The sequence below is a fragment of the Pseudochaenichthys georgianus genome, chromosome 19, assembly GCF_902827115.2.
Source record: "Pseudochaenichthys georgianus chromosome 19, fPseGeo1.2, whole genome shotgun sequence".
Lineage (NCBI taxonomy): Eukaryota > Metazoa > Chordata > Actinopteri > Perciformes > Channichthyidae > Pseudochaenichthys > Pseudochaenichthys georgianus.
In genome coordinates, this window is record NC_047521.1 from 4,220,405 (window position 1) to 4,242,373 (window position 21,969).

At 43.9% G+C, this 21,969-nt stretch overlaps 1 protein-coding gene across 4 annotated transcripts in view; it reads left to right on the forward strand.

Annotated features, from left to right (window-relative positions):
• rbfox3a (RNA binding fox-1 homolog 3a) overlaps nucleotides 1-21,969 on the forward strand; it is a 960,486-nt gene that overhangs the window by 907,512 nt on the left and 31,005 nt on the right. For all 4 annotated transcript variants that reach the window (XM_034107791.2, XM_034107794.2, XM_034107792.2 and 1 more), the window contains exons 8-11: nucleotides 3,891-3,944; nucleotides 9,541-9,633; nucleotides 11,289-11,349; nucleotides 14,052-14,105. In XM_034107791.2, coding sequence (XP_033963682.1) covers nucleotides 3,891-3,944; nucleotides 9,541-9,633; nucleotides 11,289-11,349; nucleotides 14,052-14,105 — 262 coding nt within the window. The remainder of the gene's footprint in view (nucleotides 1-3,890; nucleotides 3,945-9,540; nucleotides 9,634-11,288; nucleotides 11,350-14,051; nucleotides 14,106-21,969) is intronic.

Here is a 21,969-nt window from a genome sequence, read left to right on the forward strand (position 1 = left end):
CTTCATATACGCATTTTGCGCAGTCCGGTCAGCTCGCTAAACAGAGGGCGGAGCATCAGCTGATCTGATCTCTCTCGGGTCCGGTTACACTTCACTCGCGTTCATGTCCATATCGATCAGGTCCAGCTCTCCTGATCGGCCTTTATAGAGAGCGCCGATCAAACTATTAAGAGTGAATATTGGCCGATAATGACCGGCGGCCGATCGATCGGAGCCTCCCTAATTATTACCAGACATTTTGACCGGCAGGTTTTGAATTTACCGGTTTTTAATCAATTTTACCAGGTAAAAACCGGTAATTACCGGCTAACGGAAACCCTGACCTACACACTGTACCACACACACACCCTACACACTGTACCACACACACACCTACACACTGTACCACACACACACCTACCACACTGTACCACACACACACCTACACACTGTACCACACACACACCTACACACTGTACCACACACACACCTACACACTGTACCACACACACACCTACACACTGTACCACACACACACCTACAGCTCCTAAAGCAATCAGGCTGCAGCCGTTGTGTATTTTATTATGTGAAGCACTAAATGGTCTTAGAAAAAGATGGGCTCTTTGTTTGTAGATATCTACTATCAATCAATCAATGTATATTTATATAGCCCAATATCACACATGTTACATGTGTCTCAGTGGACTTCACAGTGTGTACAGAATATCAGTATGACAATACGACACTAAACCACAGCATACAAATACAGAGAGTGATGTAGGCTGTTGTACTGAGTGATATATATGTTACACACTGCTCTGCTTTCTGCACGGACCTCACAGCTGTTCTCTCTGGAAACATTGTGTCGCCATGAAAGCAGTTACTAAAATAATATGCAGGGGATGCATGCAGAGCTGTGATTGGCTGAGATAAGTCCGGCAGAGTATTGAGAAACCTCTAGGGTGAAGCCCTGTCCACTTTGTCTTTCTCTTGTGACACAGACACACATACACACACCCCACACACACACACCACACACACACACACACACACACACACACACACACACACACACACACACAAAGTAACTCTGAGTGGTGCCCTCTACATCCCTCAACTCCGATACTAGCCACACAAACAAAGACACAAGCTATTAAATAATGTATTATTCTAATTTCCATATATTCTTCTCCTCATTGTGACATTTCCATTGATATAAAACCATCAGCCTTTATTAGGTTACTTCTTTGTGAGGCCACTTTCTTTAACTCTGGTTAGAGTGCAATGTACAGCATGTGTGCTTCTATACAGGATGTATATGCAACATCTTCAGGGTCAGTGTGGTGACCTTGCCTTTGCTCTGCTGCCGACTCCATGTTTATTTATGTATTGAAATAAACAACTTGATTCAAGGTCTAGTTGTGGGAAGCACGAGGCTGAGCATTACCATACTGCATGCACGGTTAGAGCAGCTTCCCACAGACATGAGTCCATCCAGAGCTCCACCTGAGCGGCCAATCATCTCGGCTTTGGATGCTGATATTTATTTAGTCTGAAGCCAGAAACATGAATCTAATTCTTAGCGTTGTTGTCGTTAATACAGAAGCAGATCTCGGTGTCTGTGTGGGTCTTTATTTAGAAACGTGGACTTGGGGTCGTGGCTGAACCTGTCTCTGCGGTCCTGCCTGGGTCTCGTCATGCTGCTTCCCTGATGGCTTCCTCAGGATTGTAGCTGACATCCTCGTGGATTCATCTTCTCATTACAGACACATGCATTTCAGACACATTCGGTCTATATGCTGTGAAATGTATTATCTCTTGGATTTACACACGGCATCTATTGCACGTCTGTCCGTCCTGGGAGAGGGATCCCTCCTCTTTGCTCTCCCTGAGGTTTCTCCCATGTTCCCCTTAAACTGTGGGTTTTCTCTGGAAGTTTTTCCTTGTACGATGTGAGGGTCTAAGGACAGAGGGTCTAAGGACAGAGGGTCTGAGGACAGAGGGTCTAAGGACAGAGGGTGTCGTTTTTCTCATACTGATATTCTGAACAATCTGTGATGTTGTATTTGCTGTAAAGTGTCTCTACTCTAAGCTATTTGTATTGTATGTACAGCACTTTGGCTCGACCAAACATCGTTTATAAATGTGCTATATAAATAAAACTTGATTGATTTGATTAGAAACAGAAAGGAAAAACTACATAGATTTTCTTTCTAGATAAAATAGCTTTGACTTATTTGTCGTATACTTGACATGCATGTCCTATTCTATTTACCATGCACTGTGCTTTGTCTGTAAGCACTGGGTCCATCCCCATGTGTGGCTCCTTGATATGTAAAGCGTACAGTTAGCTTAACATCTGATATGAAGAAAACAACACACGACCCAAAGGGGAAATGCCGTGTTAGAGAGTTCTCTTTATCGTGTCACGTAGCCCACGCTGACTGGCCATGTGGGATAAGAGGCCCATAAAGCACCCTAATATACTGTACAGGTCTGACCCTATTTACTTGTATTCCCATATCTCTACTGTAGAGTCAAGCACATGATAAGGCTTCAAAGAGAACTCCCCCACAGCAGGTGCTTTAGTGTGTGCCATGTTTAATGTATGAGGGAGAACATTTGTATTTGTCCCACAGTGAAGAATGTAACAGTTGTACAGCAAAGACGACATTGCAGTTAAAGGGCCCAATTACACTTTTCGGGCTTTTCCCTTTCCTGTAATGTGTTGTTTAAAATGCTCTGCAAAGGCTAACATGCGCCTACAACACCTCCATTAGACTCCTTTGTTTACTTCAGTAACAAAGTGACATCACTATGTAACACTCACTCTTTTATTAGTGCTCAAACACATTCTACGTGGCGGCCATTTTTGACACATCTGTAAGCAGTTAACCAGCTAACCAATGAGAGCAGACTGGGATCTGGTTTTAGACAGAGGGTGAAAAGAGAAGCTGCAGCACCATTAAAGCATGGACACATGTCACAGTAGAGGCACAACATATACAACTTCAGTATACCATAAGTATAACGTATTTAATAATATAGATGCATGGATAATGAATTCATTAAGATTCAAAAAGTCTGAGTATAACTATAGTGTGAGTTGACATCCAAGGTAAGAAATAAGTAGCAGCATTATTAAAGTAAGTAAATATATAAAAGTAGTTGCAGCCAGTAGTAATTGTAAAAAAGTACATAGTCACAGCAGTGGTGTTACATGTTTACATTGTGAAGTAGCAGCCAGTCACATGTTGCACATAAGCAGTGTCAATAGCCATAAGATAGTGTTTCACCTTATTAACACAAATATGACAAGCACACATTCACCACCGACATCAAGGCGTGGCCATTAGCACCCTCACTATGCAGTAATTGGCCAATTAAAATGACGCATGCAGCCAATGAAGACCATAATAGAGAGGTGAGAATATAAACTATAAGCACCAAAGGCATGATTAGAGTGTATGGAGCATACAAACAAAAGCCTTGATGAGCTGTTCCTTCACCTCCACCCCCTCCCCCCTAAATGGAAGCCATATCCTGTTTAAACTGAAAGGACCCTTGCTTCCACTGAAGGAACTCCAGCTCTGCTCATTAAGATCTGAGATGTGCGCTGAGGCATGGCGCTGCAACAGCCACCACAGTAATGTTCATTAACACGGCGTAGCCCTCGTCTCCTGCACACACAGCACTTTATTACCACAACAGCATTACACAGCATTAGGAGGAAATGGATATTCTATTCATCTTGTTGTCGGGGGAAGAGGAGTTGTTAATTCGGAGCGTTGACTGCTTGACCTTTTTCTGTTGTACCAGCGAAGGGCATAATGTTCTAATTATTCCCTCCCTTTCTGTCCCTCCCTTTCTGTTCCCCCCCGTCCCTTCTTCTCCCTTCTTGTCTTACACAGCAATTTGGCAAGATTTTGGACGTGGAGATTATTTTTAACGAACGAGGCTCCAAGGTACGTTTCCACACATCCAAGCACACTCTCTCCCGCGTGGCTTTCATCTGATTGTGATTGTCTCCTTCTCTTCTATTGCTGTCCTCCTCTCACTGTCTTCACTTCTCTTCCTGCTACTAAACGTAATTACAACTCCCAAACAGTGACACCTGCCTGCAGGCGACGATAACACCTTAGCGGCCTGCCATGCGTCGTACCATGCAGCGAATGGATCCCACTTATCTTAACGCAGGCGCTAGGATTCACACAGTCTGGAAAGACACGCCTCTCTAACTTCTCAGTGCCTCTCCTGGAGAACTGTTTACATCTCAGTGCAAACTGTTTGATGAGGTTTTTATATGTTCTGGTTTTTTTGTTATATTCATAATTTGGAGCTTGTGGTTTCTTGTGAGTGCTTACAATGATACAAATACAACACAACGACAGCATTGTTAGACTAACGAGTCGGTTACAGTCGGTTGCATGATCAGACATCTTCTGATCTTCTGAGATGTTGTTGCAGTTCATTTTGAATCAATCACCATAAGGAGATTTGTTTGTGCATCTAATTAATACATTATATTGGTATAACCAAATTGAATAAAACACTGGTTTGAAACAGCTACTGTAGTACTTTAGAACAAGTCTTTCTTTTGATGTGTTACCCATCTATATACTGTACGAACGAAATGAAAGAACATTCATGTAATTTATAACATGCTAAATGAATTACCAATGTGTAGTTATGGTTATACAGTTCATACTAAAGTCCAGACGATCGTTCTGAAATCTCAGATGTGTTCGCAAAACTCGTCTTTCCATTTGTCCTGTTTGAAATGAGCTTCAAGTACATCAGAAGAAAAGACTTTCCATCAATGCAGGTGCTTGACTATGTTGAATGCAAATAGTGTAAATGTATAATTGAACAGAAACTAGTTCAGCCAGTTAAACACATTGTGAATTTGAGTAATGTTATTCTGCTCAAATAAACCGTTAGCATAGCCGACACCACTTCAATGGAGTTAAATACAAATGTTCTATGAATATATAACATAAGACTAGAAGGCTAAAAACCCACAAAATGTACTTTTCTCTGCTCATCTCTGGGTACAAAAATGGAATGTAATTATGTTGAATGCTTTGTTGCCAAGATACCAACTAAGCTTAGTTACCAAGATAGAAGATAGCGTAACAATTGTGTTTAGTTACCAATATTTCGTACCAACTAAGTTTAGTAGTCCAGATACAGCCCTTCCAAAAAACGACCAAATAGGTCGATTGTTCAGCAGCTTATTACGACCTATAGTCCCGTTTTAAAGTTTAGCACCTCTAGTGGTCGTGTAAGAAACAACAATTTGCGACATATGCTCCCGTTGATAGAATAGTTTGGCCATTAAAATGCTTTTTGATTTGATTTCTAGCGAGAAGTGTATATTGTACTTTCTTTGATAAATATTACGAAGATTATTTGAGGTCTCGTCAGGAGAACGTTAATATACTACGTCTTTCCCCACAGCGTCCATGTAAAGTTGGCGTCAACCCTCACGGGGTGAAAATAGTATTTCCGGTCTCGAAGTTTTCATAATAAAACCGGAAGTATTCCCCTCACTGTCAAATGATTTCACAGTGATATATCTGCCGTACTCATCCACTAAAAAACATCAGTTATTCTTGTTAATTACACAACATTGATTAGTTTAAATTGTGTACAATGCTTTTGTGTTTTCAACCTTCGATTCGGAGAAACAAATAGTTTGGAGTTGGGCGTTTAGGATGGCCGAAGACACTACACTACCCATAATCCTCAGCTATCATTTGGGACTACAACATCCGCTTTGCTTGACAAACCCAGTGATTAGTCCTCAAGCTCTGTGATTGGATGTTGGAGTGGCAGTGCACCAAGGTTACGCCGAGCGCCAAACAGCTCTATGAAATGGAATGAAACCACGGCAGACTTTCCAAAACTGGACTCGACCCCCCCCCCCCCAGAACTACACATGCTGGCTATTGTGTTTCGCAACATGTTCTATGGCACGTCTACTGGGAATTGTAGTTTTAAAAGACGTTTTTGTATTTCCCATAATTAGAAAGTGCCAGTATTAAACTGTGTACACTGGTGTTATCAAATGTAAAACATATCATTAATAAATGGGTGAAAATGGCTTGTGTCCATAATGGGCAGCATTAATGTATGAGTTGGAGGACTTGTTGTCCAGATAGCATTCCAGCTACACTGTCCTTTCTCTCTTAACACGTCTTATTTACATTCAGTGCATCAGTTGTGTCCAATTCCATAGAACACTAATTGTTTACCTATGATAAAGAAAAGAAAGCCTTAGAAGGCATTAGGGTTAAGTGAGGGAACATATCTACATGTGGTTACAAAATGTCAGAAGGATTAATTTTGCTTATATATATATATACTGTAATAACTTCCTCCTCTCAAGAGCAGACCTATGTGTTATGCATGCACAGAGGAAGGCAGTGCATCCTGGGTATGTAGTAGAGATCACGTTGCTGGGTGCTGTCCATATTTACTATCAGGTGAACATAGTGAGTTAATTTGCTGCCTCCACACAATCACTCATCAATGACAAAGGAGTAGTGAGAATGAATGAATGAAAACTTTATTACAGACTCAGGGTCCAGATAAAAGACAAGACATTACATAGATAAAGCCAGGACCACACTTGAAGGTCGAGCTTTCCTTTCAAGTCAAAAGGGAATAGCTGGGACATTTCCATGACTCTTTTGTTAAAGAGATGTTTCATCTCAATGAGACCTATCCTGGATGAATAAAGGTTAAATAAAAAGATATTTAGTCAAAATCAACCAAACATTACACTGGTAACAAGTTCTTCAAAGTCTTCTAGGGTTCCTCAAGGATTTTGGAAATGCTACCCTTTGTATTTGTGAACACTAGAATCTAAGTGATAGAAGGGGCATCTTAAAGGTGGACTGACAGCTGGCTGAAGCTGTGAAACGTCCACCCCCATTCCCTAGATGTGGATTCAGAAGACAGAACTTTAAAGTCCTTCCCATTAACGTCATCAATCGGAGGACACGAGCGTATGGTGGTGCGGTATGACACATGTGTGAGAAGCTTGGCCTGTATTCATCTCAGGACACTTTTATCTTGTTGAGTTCCTTGGTTGCTTCCTAATGCAGTTTCCAATGATTAAGAGTGCATTGAATACACATAGTAAAGCATTCTGCATGTGGAAAACGCTATCAACAAGTGCTGAAGAACAAATCTGATGCACTTCCTTACGTTTTCCAAAGGATATTATAGTGTCAGTCTGTGCGAGAAAGAGAGAGTGGAACTTGTATAGCACACCACACAGGGATTGACACGCAGCCAGGTCTTCTGGAACACAGAGAACCGGAGAACATGCTGGCATCAAATATCCTATCAAGGCCTCTGTGTCTTTTGGAACCGTACACTTTCTGTTAGAACAGATGCACTTCCTGTTGGCCTCGACAGCGGTTCGAGCAGTTGCCTCTGAACCAGTGGACATAATGGCTAAGGAGTAATGGCTGAAAACACTTTATAGTGTCTCTGAAAAAAAAAAAATCCAATGTTGTTGGAGAGTTGACAAAAAGCGTGCAAGACATAGGAATAATGTTTCGTAGCATAAAAGAAAGTATCTCCTCCCTTGTGTAATTGTTTTAACATCTTGTAGTCATTTTTCTAGTCAACCGCTCTTGTTTCTTGAACCCCTCCTCACGTTTTTGAAAATGTGTTGCTGTGTACTGACGTCTCAGCATTACACCTATACATTGTCAAAGTAACTGATACAGCCAATAGCTGGAGTTTCAGAAATACAACCCAAGTTGTAATAAACAGTGTTTCTGTATGTTAAACATTGCGGTTACAAATCACAATAGATCCAAATCTTTTTTTAAAGGCAATTCAAAATATTCTGACAATAATTGCAGATGTGTTTGCTGTAAGAATAAAGTGCAATCTTTCTACTTGTCCATATCACTAAGTGTGATTACACTGGTGCGTATGTCTCTTTACAAGTTCATTAAGTAAGAATTTGGAATTGAGGCTGCAGTTAAAGTGCAATACCACTAATCAGGGAGAATGAAACATTGAACATAAACCCCTTCTCAGAGGCAGTCAGTCATGATAGCAGAGATGGTTCCTCAGCTCTCACTCTCTGCCTGCTTTAGGCTCATTGACGAGATAGATGAGGCTTTGCGCTTTAGAGTTTGGAGGCATGTTTTAACTCGTATGGGCTTTTTGAGTGAGCTGCATCTCCAGGCCCAGTCTGAGACACAGACAGGGCCTCGTGAGCGAGCTGCATCCTGGGGCTCAGAGCCAAAGATTCACGGCTGAATGATGCCGTGGAGAGTGTGATTGTATGGCACTTATCTGCTTTTCCACAGGGCCAAGTGCACCCTACAGCACACACAGCCGCGCACACACACATCGCACACTCCATTGTGTGTGGGGACTTCCATCTGCTGATTCAATTAGGTTCAGATTGCTCTGTCAATGCATGTGCAGCAGAGTCTGGAATGCTAGAAGGAACAGTGTCACGGGACATTCTTATGTAATAAGATGTAATATAATGTAGTAGAATGTCATCAAAATGCGTTCAGTGTTGCATCTGATGTTAAAAGAGAATACTGTGAGCAAACCAAGATTCTTATGGCCTAGAAAATGGCATAAATAAGGGTGTCAGAGTTAAGCAAGGGGCTCCTCCCAGTGAAGTATCCTACAGTTGGGAAATGACTCAAGTCAGGAGTCAAGATACTGAAGTGTGATCGCGTTGAATACCTTGGACACAAATGGGATGAGGAACATAGTCATCCTCCTAAAGTCAACCAATGCAAACAAGTGTTAAAAAACAAACATTGTTAAATCAGTACGACTTCACAGTCTTCAGAAGAAGTGAAGTTCTACTGCATCAAGCTCTGATTGCCTCAAACTAATTATTATTAACTTGTTAAGACTGTAATAGCTATCAAATATTAGCTAAGTTAAAGTGTTCCTATAATGCTATTTGAAACACATGTTGTAGGGCCATACCTATATAAAACATGTCTGCACAGTATTTTTTTCAAAATACCAAACAGACCATGCATTTTAGCCATGCCTCCTTTCGCTCTATTTGCTCTTTTGTAGCCCTGTTTTTGCAGGGGCTGCAGCTGACCTCGCCCCCCTGCACATGAGGGGGGCGAGGCACACAGCGTCATGTTACCATGCTGTTACCATGCCACGGCAACCTCTCATTCCCCTGATAGGTTGCCCATGGAGGCGGAGCGTCGCCGGGCTGACGTGTGGTCGTGAAAGCAGCTAACCCTAACCCTATGTATCCCACAACAGGACATAATATGAAGTGTGACGAGGACTGCTGTCTGTGCTGTGATGTCCTGCTAACCAAAGCCCTGACTGTAACTCCAGCTGTATTTCTCCTGTCTAACCAGCCTGACGTCTCTGGCCTCTGCTTCTGGATCTGCAGCTCCTTCCTGACCTGCCGCTCTCTCATCTGTGCTCTGTGTCTCTTTTCTCCTCTCTTCTTTTCCCCATTTGTTATATCATTTCATTTCTGGACTCCGCTTCCTTTTGTCGCTTGACTTCCACCCCACCTCCTGGCCACTGCAGGGCTTTGGGTTTGTAACATTTGAAACGAGTGCAGATGCTGACCGTGCGCGGGAGAAACTAAATGGTACAATCGTAGAGGGACGCAAAATAGAGGTGCCTTCCTTTTCCTGTCACTTCTTACCTCCCCCCCCCCTTTCTTTTTAACTCCTCCCCAGACTCTTTCTTTCCTTTCTCTGCTTGCCTGACGTTTCCTGCAATCCCCCCTCTTTTCCCTCTCTTCCTCCGCTCCTTTCTTTCCTCTCTCCTGCCTGCTGCACCTTGAACGCTGCATGCTGAGCCCTGATCCGTAAGTGCGTGTGACAAAGACAAAGACAGACCTATTCAGTGTGTGTGTGTGTGTGTGTGTGTGTGTGTGTGTGTGTGTGTGTGTGTTGCGGTGTTATTTTCTTTTACTCAAATGGTGAATTCTACCTTGCTCATGATGGATTTGCGTGTGTCGCTGTGGCATGTGCATGAGATCACAAAGCGTTTTGATTTGAGTCGGAACATAAACTCTTTCAAAATGGCGATCTGCCAGTGAGTCCTACACTTTACTAAGGTTACCAAGAAGTGTTATTGTTTTATTAAAGTCCCTTTAGAGTTCATGTTGATGTCACCATCCTCTCGTTGGGTCTGTTGTATGTTTTCCATTGTAACGTATCATCTAGGAACCTTATAGCTTTGTATAGATACAAATATGTTATATTTATCACTTTATACAATTATTAACATTCATTCGCCCACATGCAGCGTCCTAGCCTCTTAAAAATGTAATTCAAACAGTTATTGACTATTTTATCCTGTGCCATGAACGGATATTATATTGTAAGGGCAGTACTGTTGGAAACATTAAACATCCTGACGACATGACATTTAGTAACTGTGAAAACAATGTGATTATCATTGTTTCCCCCGATGGTAATGGAACTTTTAATATGGACAGCAAACATGTACAACATCATCTATGATATCCAAACTCCTTGCAGTTCAACCTGCAAGGGGGTCAGGTGGAAACCCCTGTTGGGAAATGATGAGCAACATAAACGATGCCCTAGCTGTGTGTGTAATGTTTAATATGGCTTGTTTGCTATCTTAATTAGCCAGTACCGAGGTACATGACATAACAGTGGCTGTACATACATGTAAGACACCACACTGTAACATGTTGTCGTGCTCACTGTTCGGTGGCCTTGCACACTAACCTCAGTTATTTTGTGGCAATTACAAAAATAAAAATGTAAATCTTGTGGAACTTTTCAGGGTTGTACAAACTGCAATGTCTTTGTGCATTCATACTTCAATGTGTGTCTTGTTTATGTTGTATGATGTTGTTGAAAGGGGTATTCCCAACATCACACTGCATGTAGCATTACTTGCTGACATGATCAAAAAAGAAGCATGGCATGACAAGTTGTGTGGATTATCGTGGAATATCAACTGTGTGTGACCGTGTGTGCAGTGTGTGTGTGTGTGTGTGTGTGTGTGTGTGTGTGTGTGTGTGTGTGTGTGTGTGTGTGTGTGTGTGTGTGTGTGTGTGTGTGTGTGTGTGTGTGTGTGTGTGTGTGTGTGTGTGTGTGTGTGTGTGTGTGTGTGTGTGTGTGTGTGTGTTGGTATTTATCACTATTTGGGAACACCAATCTGTTAACACAATCACGGCATAGGGACGTGCGTGCGTGCGTGCGTGCGTGCGTGCGTGTGTGTGTGCGTGCGTGCGTGTGTGTGTGTGTGTGTGTGTGCTCTCACACTAACTGCTGTCTGTGTGCTGACAGGTCAACAATGCCACAGCCAGAGTAATGACCAACAAAAAAGTGGCGAACCCTTATACAAACGGTAAGACGTTTTTCAATTCCTCCAGGTTTATTTTAATTGTCTCTTTCCTTTTATTTCTCCCACTTTTATGGCTCCTTCTCTTACTCGTAGTTTCCCTTTATTTTCTCCACTCTGTGGTTTGTGTTCTCCATCATTGTGTTCCGCTGCCAGTCGGACCTGGCGACATTACAGAGCAACAGATTTGATGGTTGTATGAAAGAAGTAAATCATTATGATCAAATGCTACCCGTTGAGCCAGGAAACAAAAGGCTGCAACTGGAAGACAGATTGCTCATGCTGCCGCCATACACACAGAGTTATCACACGTTTGATTCATGGCATCAATATGTGTCAGAGAGGTAGTCGATTTGGTTTGAAATATCACGCAAATAGCAAAGTGAAATCTTTTCCTACTCGGCAGGGATAATAAGGAATAGGAAATACAGGGAATAGAGCCAATAAGAAAGAGCCAGGAGAAGGCTCTCTAGAGTTTCTCTCCTGCAGCTCTCTCGCGGAGGGTCATCCATGTGGATGGAAGGAAAGAGTGGAGTGGGGAGAGGGATACACGTAATAGATGTTGAGAGCAAGAGAAGCAAAAAAGAAGAGGGGCTGGACCAACACGGGAATGAATTAAATGGCCAGACATGTCAGCAGCTCCACACACACACACACACACACACACACACACACAGAGAGAGAGAGAGAGAGAGAGAGATGGACGGACCCTTCCATCTTGTTTGAGGATGCAGAGAAAGGGAGAATGGGCCCCAAAGGGTTTTTCATTCGTCACTTTCATTAGACCCAAAGTAAGAATACACGCAAAAAAATCGAACACAAACACAAGCATATTTCCTCCCAGTTCTGCTTGAAGCCCCTGTCACACTGTCCCGAAATTGACACACGAATATGGAATTGTGAATTTCGCACGAAGATGGCCCCGAGCCACACACGAAGGCAACATTTACATTACATTTAAGACAACTGCAATGAAAGTACCAAAAACAATGATGTTACAGTACTATGATACTGTACTGATATGTTCAGACTTTGTTCTTTACTTTCTCCGTCTTTATATGTAGAAGATATTATGTTTTCTCCGTAATGTTGTTTCCATAGCAACAACAATTTCCTGTCAACTGTCCTTCAAAATAATATATTATATCCTTTTTAGTTTCACAGAACACAAATTGGGTTATTTACATAATATATTTACATGATTTTGTTGTGCAAAAAACAACCCGATGGACACACGATAAAGGAAATGTTCAAATTCGGCTGTGATCGTAGCAACATCGGGCCATTCGTGAGGGCATCTTAAGCCATCGTATGACCGCTGGCGGAGTTTCTCAGGCTCCGGCAGCAACTTCGTGAGCGGAGGCAAAATCTTTGGCATGCCAAAAAATTGCCGAAGGACCTTGCGAAGGTTCATTTTCGTGTTGAATTCATGTGTCCATTTTGCCCTTCGTAAGGCCATCGTGAGGGCATCTTGTTATCCTCGGTGCCATCGGCATTCGCCCCGATCAGAGTGAGGGCGAATGCACCGATGATAACACGAAGATGACACGACTTGACAAGATGCCCTCACGAGTGCCTTACGAAGTTGCCGCTCACGAAGTTGCCGCTCACGAAGTTGCTGCCGGAGCCTGAGAAACTCCACTGGCGGTCATACGATGGCTTAGATGCCCTCACGAACGGCCGATGTTGTTACGATCACAGCCGAATTTGAACATTTCCTTTATCGTGTGTCCATCGGGTGTCAATTTCGGGACAGTGTGACGCAGCCTTTATTGGCTTTAGCAGTGTTTGAGCAAACTGTTGCGAGTACAGTTTTTACTTGTTTACTTACTTAGTAAAAAAGACACATTTGAATGACATGTAGGGTAAAATAATGATAACCACAGCGGGACAAACAAGAACAAGAATAAAAGACCCCAGTTGCTTCCAGATTTTGAAACAAGATGACACCATATCTTAAGATTCGCTCTGCCATCTGTTGTTATTCTTTGCCATTGCTAAAATGGTGCGTTGGTTGTCACTTCCCCAGTACATGCCTTTAACCACTAAAGGAAGACACTAATGTATTATACTTATAACAAGATATAACTAGCAATATATGATGAAATAAACGTATTGAGAATTAAAAATAGAACTATGGTCAGAGCTTTTGAAAGTATATCAACATTATCCTTTGTATCCAGTTACAGTCAAGGTTTAACAAAAGTGCTGCATTATTAAATGCATGACAGACTAGCCAATCACCAGAGACACCCACATCTGTCTTGTGACATGTTGTGTCTCTGTGTGACTTTCATTTGATTAAAACCTTAGAGATTGTACACTGGAGTACCCAACAGTTGATGCTATTCCTAAGTGTTAAATATTTAATAGTAACAGCAATCATAACACTTCCATCAGGCAATAGTTATGCAAAATCGTATCTTGAAATGCAGCATTTTGATGCGACATTTTGAAGAGATAGCATCTATCCACCATGGGCTATTCAAGCTCCTCAGAGGGTACATGTTTGTGAATTGTTAACAATAAGTGAAACAAAAGAAACAGATTAAGAAACTCACGATGCAATGCCCTGTTGGATGGACACATACTCAAGTAAAGGCTATAATTACTTCCTAAAAGGGAAAATATAATATAATAGTAACTCTGTTTAGAAGGTGTGTGTAGGAACACAGGCATGTAGTTTCTAACATTGTGTGTCTCTGCAGGCTGGAAGCTGAATCCAGTGGTCGGAGCGATGTACGGTCCTGAGTTCTATGCAGGTAAAGAATCACACAGTTCTGAACAGAAGAATGCATTCCAAAACAAAACAGTATTGTGCTGTAGAATCCTTCCACTGCTCGGATTGTATACCCCCCCCTTCATTTTCTTAGTTATTTTCTTCCCTATGTATTGCTGTGTGTGTGTGTGTGTGTGTGTGTGTGTGTGTGTGTGTGTGTGTGTGTGTGTGTGTGTGTGTGTGTGTGTGTGTGTGTGTGTGTGTGTGTGTGTGTGTGTGTGTGTGTGTGTGTGTGTGTGTGTGTGTGTGTGTGTGTGTGTGTGTGTGTGTAGTTTGAAGTGGCAGCTTGGTTTCATTTGGTAGAAGTGCTGAGACTGTCCGCTCGCCGTAACTGCTCCACTTTTTGCTCATTAGTCTGAAAACTGTTCGTTCCCAGACAGGTTTATAGCACTCCTCTAAATAACCAGCACGACAAAGAGAGGCCATCCATCTCTTTTATTTCTCCTTCCCTCTCTCCCTGCTTCTCTGCCTCCGTCCCTCCATCCCACCATATATCCCGCCATCCCGCCAACCAAACAGCCACCTCAGACGACCTCCAAACCCTCCATCACACTGCTCCACGCTCCACTGCCCCATTCAGTGTGTGTGTGTGTGTGTGTGTGTGTGTGTGTGTGTGTGTGTGTGTGTGTGTGTGTGTGTGTGTGTGTGTGTGTGTGTGTGTGTGTGTGTGTGTGTGTGTGTGTGTGTGTGTGTGTGTGTGTGTGTGTGTGTGTGTGTGTGTGTGTGTGTGTGTGTGTGTGTGTGTGTGTGTGTGTGTGTGTGTGTGTGTCTATAAGGTGCATTCAAGTTTAATACTTGGCAAATCCTTTTTTCCTTCTTTCCTTTCAACATAAGTTATTAATAATCACTCAGTCATGCTAGCTTTAAAACATTTTACAAATACACCTTCAACATTCCAAGAGCGCTAAAGTGTCTGAAAATAACACAATTATAAAATATGTTTGAAATAGTTTCAAAAATATTCTTCATACCCATTTTACTTATATTTGCATTTGTCATTCATTGTAATCAGCATTGATGTGTGCACTGGTAAAATGCTGAGCAAGCTAACTCTCCTGTTTGTTGTGTGGGGAGGCAGGGGGGGGTTCAGTAATTATTTTAACTGTTAACAGTTACAAGATTTCCCCAAAAAGATAAGACCAAACAGCAAAACACAATCGTCATGCAGGTAGAGAATGCTTCCTTCTTTTTATCAGTATTATTTTTGGTAAAATGTCCAAACAATTATGATTTCAGGTATAAACAGTTTCTGTGCAGGTGTATTTTTCCATGGCAATATTGAAGGCAACTAACTAGTCCTTTTTAAAAGCATCAATACAAGTGTGCCAACCATATGCCACCCTTTCCCCAGGAGGAGGAATGGAGGGACAAAGGATGGAAAACTAGGAAAACTACACAACAGAAAATAGGAAAACTCATCCATGCCTGTATTATTCTTTTTGTACATCCCTTCTTCTTATTACACGCATTCACCCACACACATGCAGCACAGTATATCTCTCATCCCTGTCTCTCCCCTCCACCATATGAAAAATGAAAAATCCCCACCTGTAAGTGCGTGGGATTTCTTCTGGAATAATTATGAGTGCATTTAATCTAGTTTGGGGAGGGAGTAAAGCAGGATGTAAAGGGGGACGTAAGAGCGATTAATCACCCTTCATCAGACGGCTTTCCCAGCACCCATCAGCTGAATCGGCCCCCATAAATCCAGCCCGCTGACAGTGCACTCCATCTCCATTGCCGGGCGCGGCTACAGGTTTATTGTGCGCAAATCCCATTCAGAAGAATGACGGATGACCTCCACATGCATACACACCCATGCTCACACACTCAAGAATACCCGTATGTAAGAACACATGCAATCATTTAGGAGCGGATGGACAGTCTGTCTGATATCACCAAATAACCACACTCGGGTAGCTACACACTTCAACACATGGATACTATGAGTTCTCAGGTCAAATATGCTGCCCTAAAAATATGCTGCCCTAACATCCTAATACATACCTTACCTTTCGACGCGAAGGAGGAGCGGCTCAACTCCGAGTCCCTCCCTGATGACTGAACTTCTCACCTTATCTCTAAGGGAGACACCAGCCACCCTGCGGAGAAAACCCATCCCGGCCGCTGGTATCCGCGATCTCGTTCTTTCGGTCATGACCCATCCTTCATGACCATAGGTGAGGGTAGGAACGAAAATGGCCCGGTAGACAGAGAGCTTTGCCTTCTGGCTCAGCTCCCTTTTCGTCACAACGGTGCGGTAAAGCGACTGCAGTACCGCTCCCGCTGCTCCGATTCTCCGGCCCATCTCACGCTCCATTGTTCCCTCACTCGAGAACAAGACCCCGAGATACTTGAACTCCTTCACTTGGGGTAAGGACTCATTCCCTACTTGGAGTGGACAGTCCATCGGTTTCCTGCTGAGAACCATGGCCTCAGATTTGGAGGTGCTGATCCTCATCCCAGCCGCTTCACACTCGGTTGCGAACCGATCCAGTGAGTGCTGAAGGTCGCAGACTGATGAAGCCATCAGAACCACATCATCTGCAAAAAGCAGTGGTGCAATCCTTAGTCCACCGAACTGCAGACCCCCCCCCCCACGACTACGCCTCGAAATCCTAACCATGAATATTACAAACAGGATTGGTGACAAAGCGCCGCCCTGGCGGAGGCCAACCCTCACCGGAAATGGGTCCGACTTACTGCAGAGGACCCGGACACAGCTCTCGCTTTGGGAGTACAGCGATTGGATGGCCCTGAGTAGAGACCCCCTCACCCCATACTCCCGCAGCACCTCCCACAGTACCTCCCTGGGAACTCGGTCATACGCCTTCTCCAAGTCCACAAAACACATGTAGACCGGATAAGCGTACTCCCAAGCCCCCTCCAGGATCCTTGCGAGAGTAAAAAGCTGATCCGTCGTTCCACGACCAGGACGGAATCCGCATTGTTCCTCCTCAATCTGAGGTTCGACAATCGGCCTGTCCCTCCTTTCGAGTACCTTGGAGTAAACTTTCCCGGGGAGGCTGAGTAGGGGGGGAACCACCACCCCGGTCTGCCACTCCTTTGGTACTGTTTCCGACTTCCACGCAACGTTGATGAGACGTGTCAACCATGACAGTCCCTCAACACCCAGAGCCTTCAGCATTTCCGGGCGGATCTCATCCACCCCCGGGGCTTTGCCTCTGTGGAGTTGTTTGCGACCTCAGTGACCTCCCACCGGGAGATTGGTGTTGATCCCCCGTCATACTCCAGCTCTGCCTCTAACATAGAGGGCGGAGTTGTCGGGTTCAGGAGTTCCTCAAAGTGTTCCTTCCAACGCCCTAACACTCCATCAGTTGAGGTCAACAACGTCCCATCCTTACTGTACACAGCTTGGATGGTTCCCTGCTTCCCCCTCCTGAGGTGTCTTTGGTCCTTCTCCATGTCTTCTCCGAACTTCTCCCACACCCGCTGCTTTGCCTCGGCCACGGATGAGGCTGCTGCCCTTCGGGCCTGTCGGTACCTTGCAACTGCCTCGGGAGTCCCCCGGGATAACAAATCCCTGAAGGCCTCCTTCTTCAGTCGGACGGCTTCCCTGACCACCGGTGTCCACCAGGAGGTTCGAGGGTTACCGCCCCTTGAGGCACCTAGGACCATGAGACCACAGCTCCCCGCCGCGGCTTCGGCAATAGAGGCTTTGAACACCGACCACTCAATGTCCCCAATCTCCACAGGGATGCCCGAAAAGCTCCGCCGGAGGTGTGAGTTGAAGGCCTCCTGAACTTGGGCCTCCTCCAGACGTTCCCAGTTCACCCGGACTACACGTTTGGGCTTACCAGGTCTATCCAGAGGCTTGCCCCGCCACTCGACCCAACTCACCACCAGATGGTGATCAGTTGACAACTCCGCCCCTCTCTTTACCCGAGTGTCCAAAACATACGGCCTCAGGTCCGATGATACGATAACGAAATCGATCATGGACCTTCTGCCTAGGGTGCTCTGGTACCACGTACACTTATGAGCATCCTTATGTTCGAACATGGTGTTTGTTATGGCCAATCCATGACTAGCACACAAGTCCAGTAACAAACCACCACTCCGGTTCAGATCAGGGGGGCCGTTCCTCCCAATCACGCCCCTCCAAGTGTCTCCATCATTGCCCACATGTGCGTTGAAGTCTCCCAGCAAGATTAAAGAGTCCCCTTCAGGAGCCCCATACAGGACTCTTTCCAGGGTCTCCAAGAAGGCCGTATACTCTGAACTGCTGTTGGGTGCATAAGCACACACAACAGTCAGAGTTTTCCCCCCCCATAACCCGCAGGCGTAGGGAGGCGACCCTCTCGTCCACTGGGGTAAACTCCAACAACGAAGCACCCAACCAGAGGAAATCAGTTTAAACCCCAGGCCCGCCAACAGCCCAACACACAATAGTTAAGGGATTCAAAATAGTGCAAAAAAAAGTGTAAGTAAAATGTAGGTCATACAGTAAGTAAATTGTGTACATGTAAGATCAAATTGACTACATTAATCTTCTACATGTATCCAACATGCATAATTGGTAGGGGGTGGTCATGGTGAATGAAGGCTCTGCAAAGCCTCAGACAAGATTTGCAGCAACATTTTAACAGTTGCAAGATTTGTCCATTAACTAAATGAACTTCTAAAATCCATTAACTTTCTCTGTTGAGATCTGTCATAGTGAACTGTAACACTTCCTGTAGACCTTTCATACTAAGGAATCCCAGAAAAAAAAAAATTTCCCCCTGAATTGTAACAAATGTGTAAAATCCACAGAAACAGTGTGTTACTTTTGCGAGTTCAAATAAAAATTGTTACTAAAAAGCCTTACTTCCTAAAAGGAAAAGAGGAAATCTGTAATAAAGGCTTAAGGTCAGGTTAAAAAGACGTACACACCACACACATGCATGTATACACACACACACACACACACACACTACGATACTCTGGGTCCAAGGGGTGATCACCAATGAGAGTGGAGGTCAGACTTCCTCTAATGTTTTCTTATCATAGATGGATAATGGCCTAGGCCTATTTGAGGTGTGTGTGCGTCACAGAAAGAGGTGTGTATGTGCGTGCGTGCATACATACGTTCATGTGTGTGTTTTTTGGTGACTGAGTAAAATAGACTGCATGGGCATGAAGGACAATGAGGGAAATGTAATACTGATTGATTGACTGTGTCCTAGACTGAGTATATGCAAAGCAGGACACGTGTGTGTGTGTGTGTGTGTGTGTGTGTGTGTGTGTGTGTGTGTGTGTGTGTGTGTGTGTGTGTGTGTGTGTGTGTGTGTGTGTGTGTGTGTGTGTGTGTGTGTGTGTGTGTGTGTGTGTGTGTGTGTGTGTGTGTGTGTGTGTGCGTGCGTGTGCGTGCGTGTGTGTGTGCACGCGCTCGTGCGTGCGTGTGGCAGCGGCGTTCTCCAGAACACAACAAATCAGATTAAAATGCAAAATGCAGGCAGGAAAGTAACAAGGCAAGCGGCTCTGGCCTTTTTAACATATGCGGAAAAATGTGCAAGTTGGAAGGGCCACCTCACATCGACTCAGGGCTCCGTCATATTGGAGCACCATGATTGGTCCAAGGCCGGCCAAGATCACTTCTTCTCTTCTTCTTCTTCTTCTTCTTCTTCTTCTTCTTCTTCTTCTTCTTCTTCTTCTTCTTCTTCTTCTTCTTCTTCTTCTTCTTCGAGTCCGTAGCAATCTCAGATGTGGTTCTGCCAGTATCGGTTACAGGCCACAGCTGATGGGGTAGGTTCTGCCAGGTCTTCTGGACTGCACCGGGGGCATCGGCACGTTCCAGTAGGTTGGACACTGATCCACAGCTGCACGTGTCTTCTGTGGTGTTGTTCAAGATCACTGACAGCTACAGACCCTGCCTCTTCAAACTGAAGCTGTCAAAGCAACTGGGATCTGCCGTGATGTGTAAATACAGTGGTTTCACTGTGTTTGTAATGGAACCACATTGAAGACAAATGAAGATAAACCCCTGGAAGTCATTCACAACAGCATGAGACAGGAACATTCTTTAGAAGCAAATGCACATGGTGTTTGGCCTCATACAATATGTATATATTAATTAGAGCCGGGAGTCGATTAAAAAAATTAATCTAATTAATTAGAGGCTTTGTAATTAATTAATCGAAATTAATCGCATTTTTAATCAAATATACATATTTGACCTGAGAACAGTGAGAAGCCATTTCCACATGGATGTGACTCCAAGTGGTCTACAGTCGAGTGCAGTCCAGTGAGCCAGGGAGCTGGTTATTCTCTCAGACGTGGACTGACTTCTCCTGGCCCTGAAACCAGTCATCTGGTTGAGTGTGGGTTGGGTCAGGGTGTGGTTCCTTGCACTCGGAGTCGGGCTAACGTCCACGCTAACTGCTACATGCTAGCTGCTACATGCTTTGCGTTTAGGTGATACTTTAGGCTTGATGTGCTGCGGTGATATTCAAATCCTTTTTTGCATAATTTGCACACAACCGTGCTCTTATCGACGCTTCCATCCGTCCGTTTTTTAAAACAAAATGTCCCATCCACGGGGCCGACCAAAGCGGTCTCATCAGCTTGTTCGTTCATGTTTGACTATTGTTCACCGTGGTTTGTTGTTGTTTGAAGTCCCATGCTGAAGTCATGAATGTTAGTTGGTGCTCCAGTATAATCGGTACGCCTGAAACTCGTCCAGTGAGAAACGTTCCGCTGTGCAAAAATAAGTGCGATTAAAGTGCGATTAAAACACGTTAATTTTTGTGTAATTAATTAATCTTAATTAACGCGTTAAAATCCCAGCCCTAATATTAATACTTGAATGGAATCTGTTTGCGCATGAACAGTCACAGTAGCATTTATGAAATCTGTAAATGCTAGGATAGACTTGTAATCAATGAAACACAATATATTGATAATTGGTCACACCATACGGCTGTGTTGAATAACAGGTTGTTAATAGTACACAAGCAGCAGATCACAAGTACAGCCAACGTTTCTGATATATCCAAAATACATATTTATTTATTGAGTACAATTCATCAGATTTGGCATGTGCAGTCACTTCAACTACTGTACACATGACAGTGTAATCTTTACGGGAAAGTATCTCTGTATTCTCTATTCTAAATGAAGGTCAACGTTTCACTTGTTCCAGTGTATATAGTTCAGGAAAGAGTCCTAAAAGTGAGACGTGAGTTTGCATTTTAACTCTTCAAGTTTCCTCTACCTCTAAATCCATAACAAAAACATTGTGTTATATTGCTGTCCTGGATTTGAAGTGTGAAGGCAAGCTTAAAAGTGCATCACATATTACTCAAATACTAACTTTTACAAATAACACAATTCATGACTAGACTTTGGTTCTTGCTGTAAGTGGCTAACAGAACAGCTAATTACCATACTCACATGCAGCCTTGGGGTGGAGTGCGTCCTGCTTGTGTGTGAGTGGATGTTGTTGTGTGTGTGTTGCTTTTAAGGGCCTGCTGCTGTCAGACGGAGGCCCGGCTGTAATTCATTGGTTATTACAGCAGCGCTGTAGCATGCACAGGCCATAGCTCATCATCCGATTGCATTCATATACGTCACAACACACAGATACACGTGTCCTCATGCTCACTCATATGCACACACACACACACACACACATTGAGCCTGCTGACACACACACACACAGAGGAATGATTGTCTGATATAAAGGAAGAGAGGGGAGGTGGGGCAACTTGGGGAAATTGATCTTTGGCTCAGAATATATCACCACTGGACGGCGAGGCATATGGATGCTGTCTGACTGGTTGGAGCAGGAAGGAGCAGACACAGCAGAGGGCAGGGCATCTCCATCACCAACACAGAGGCACGGG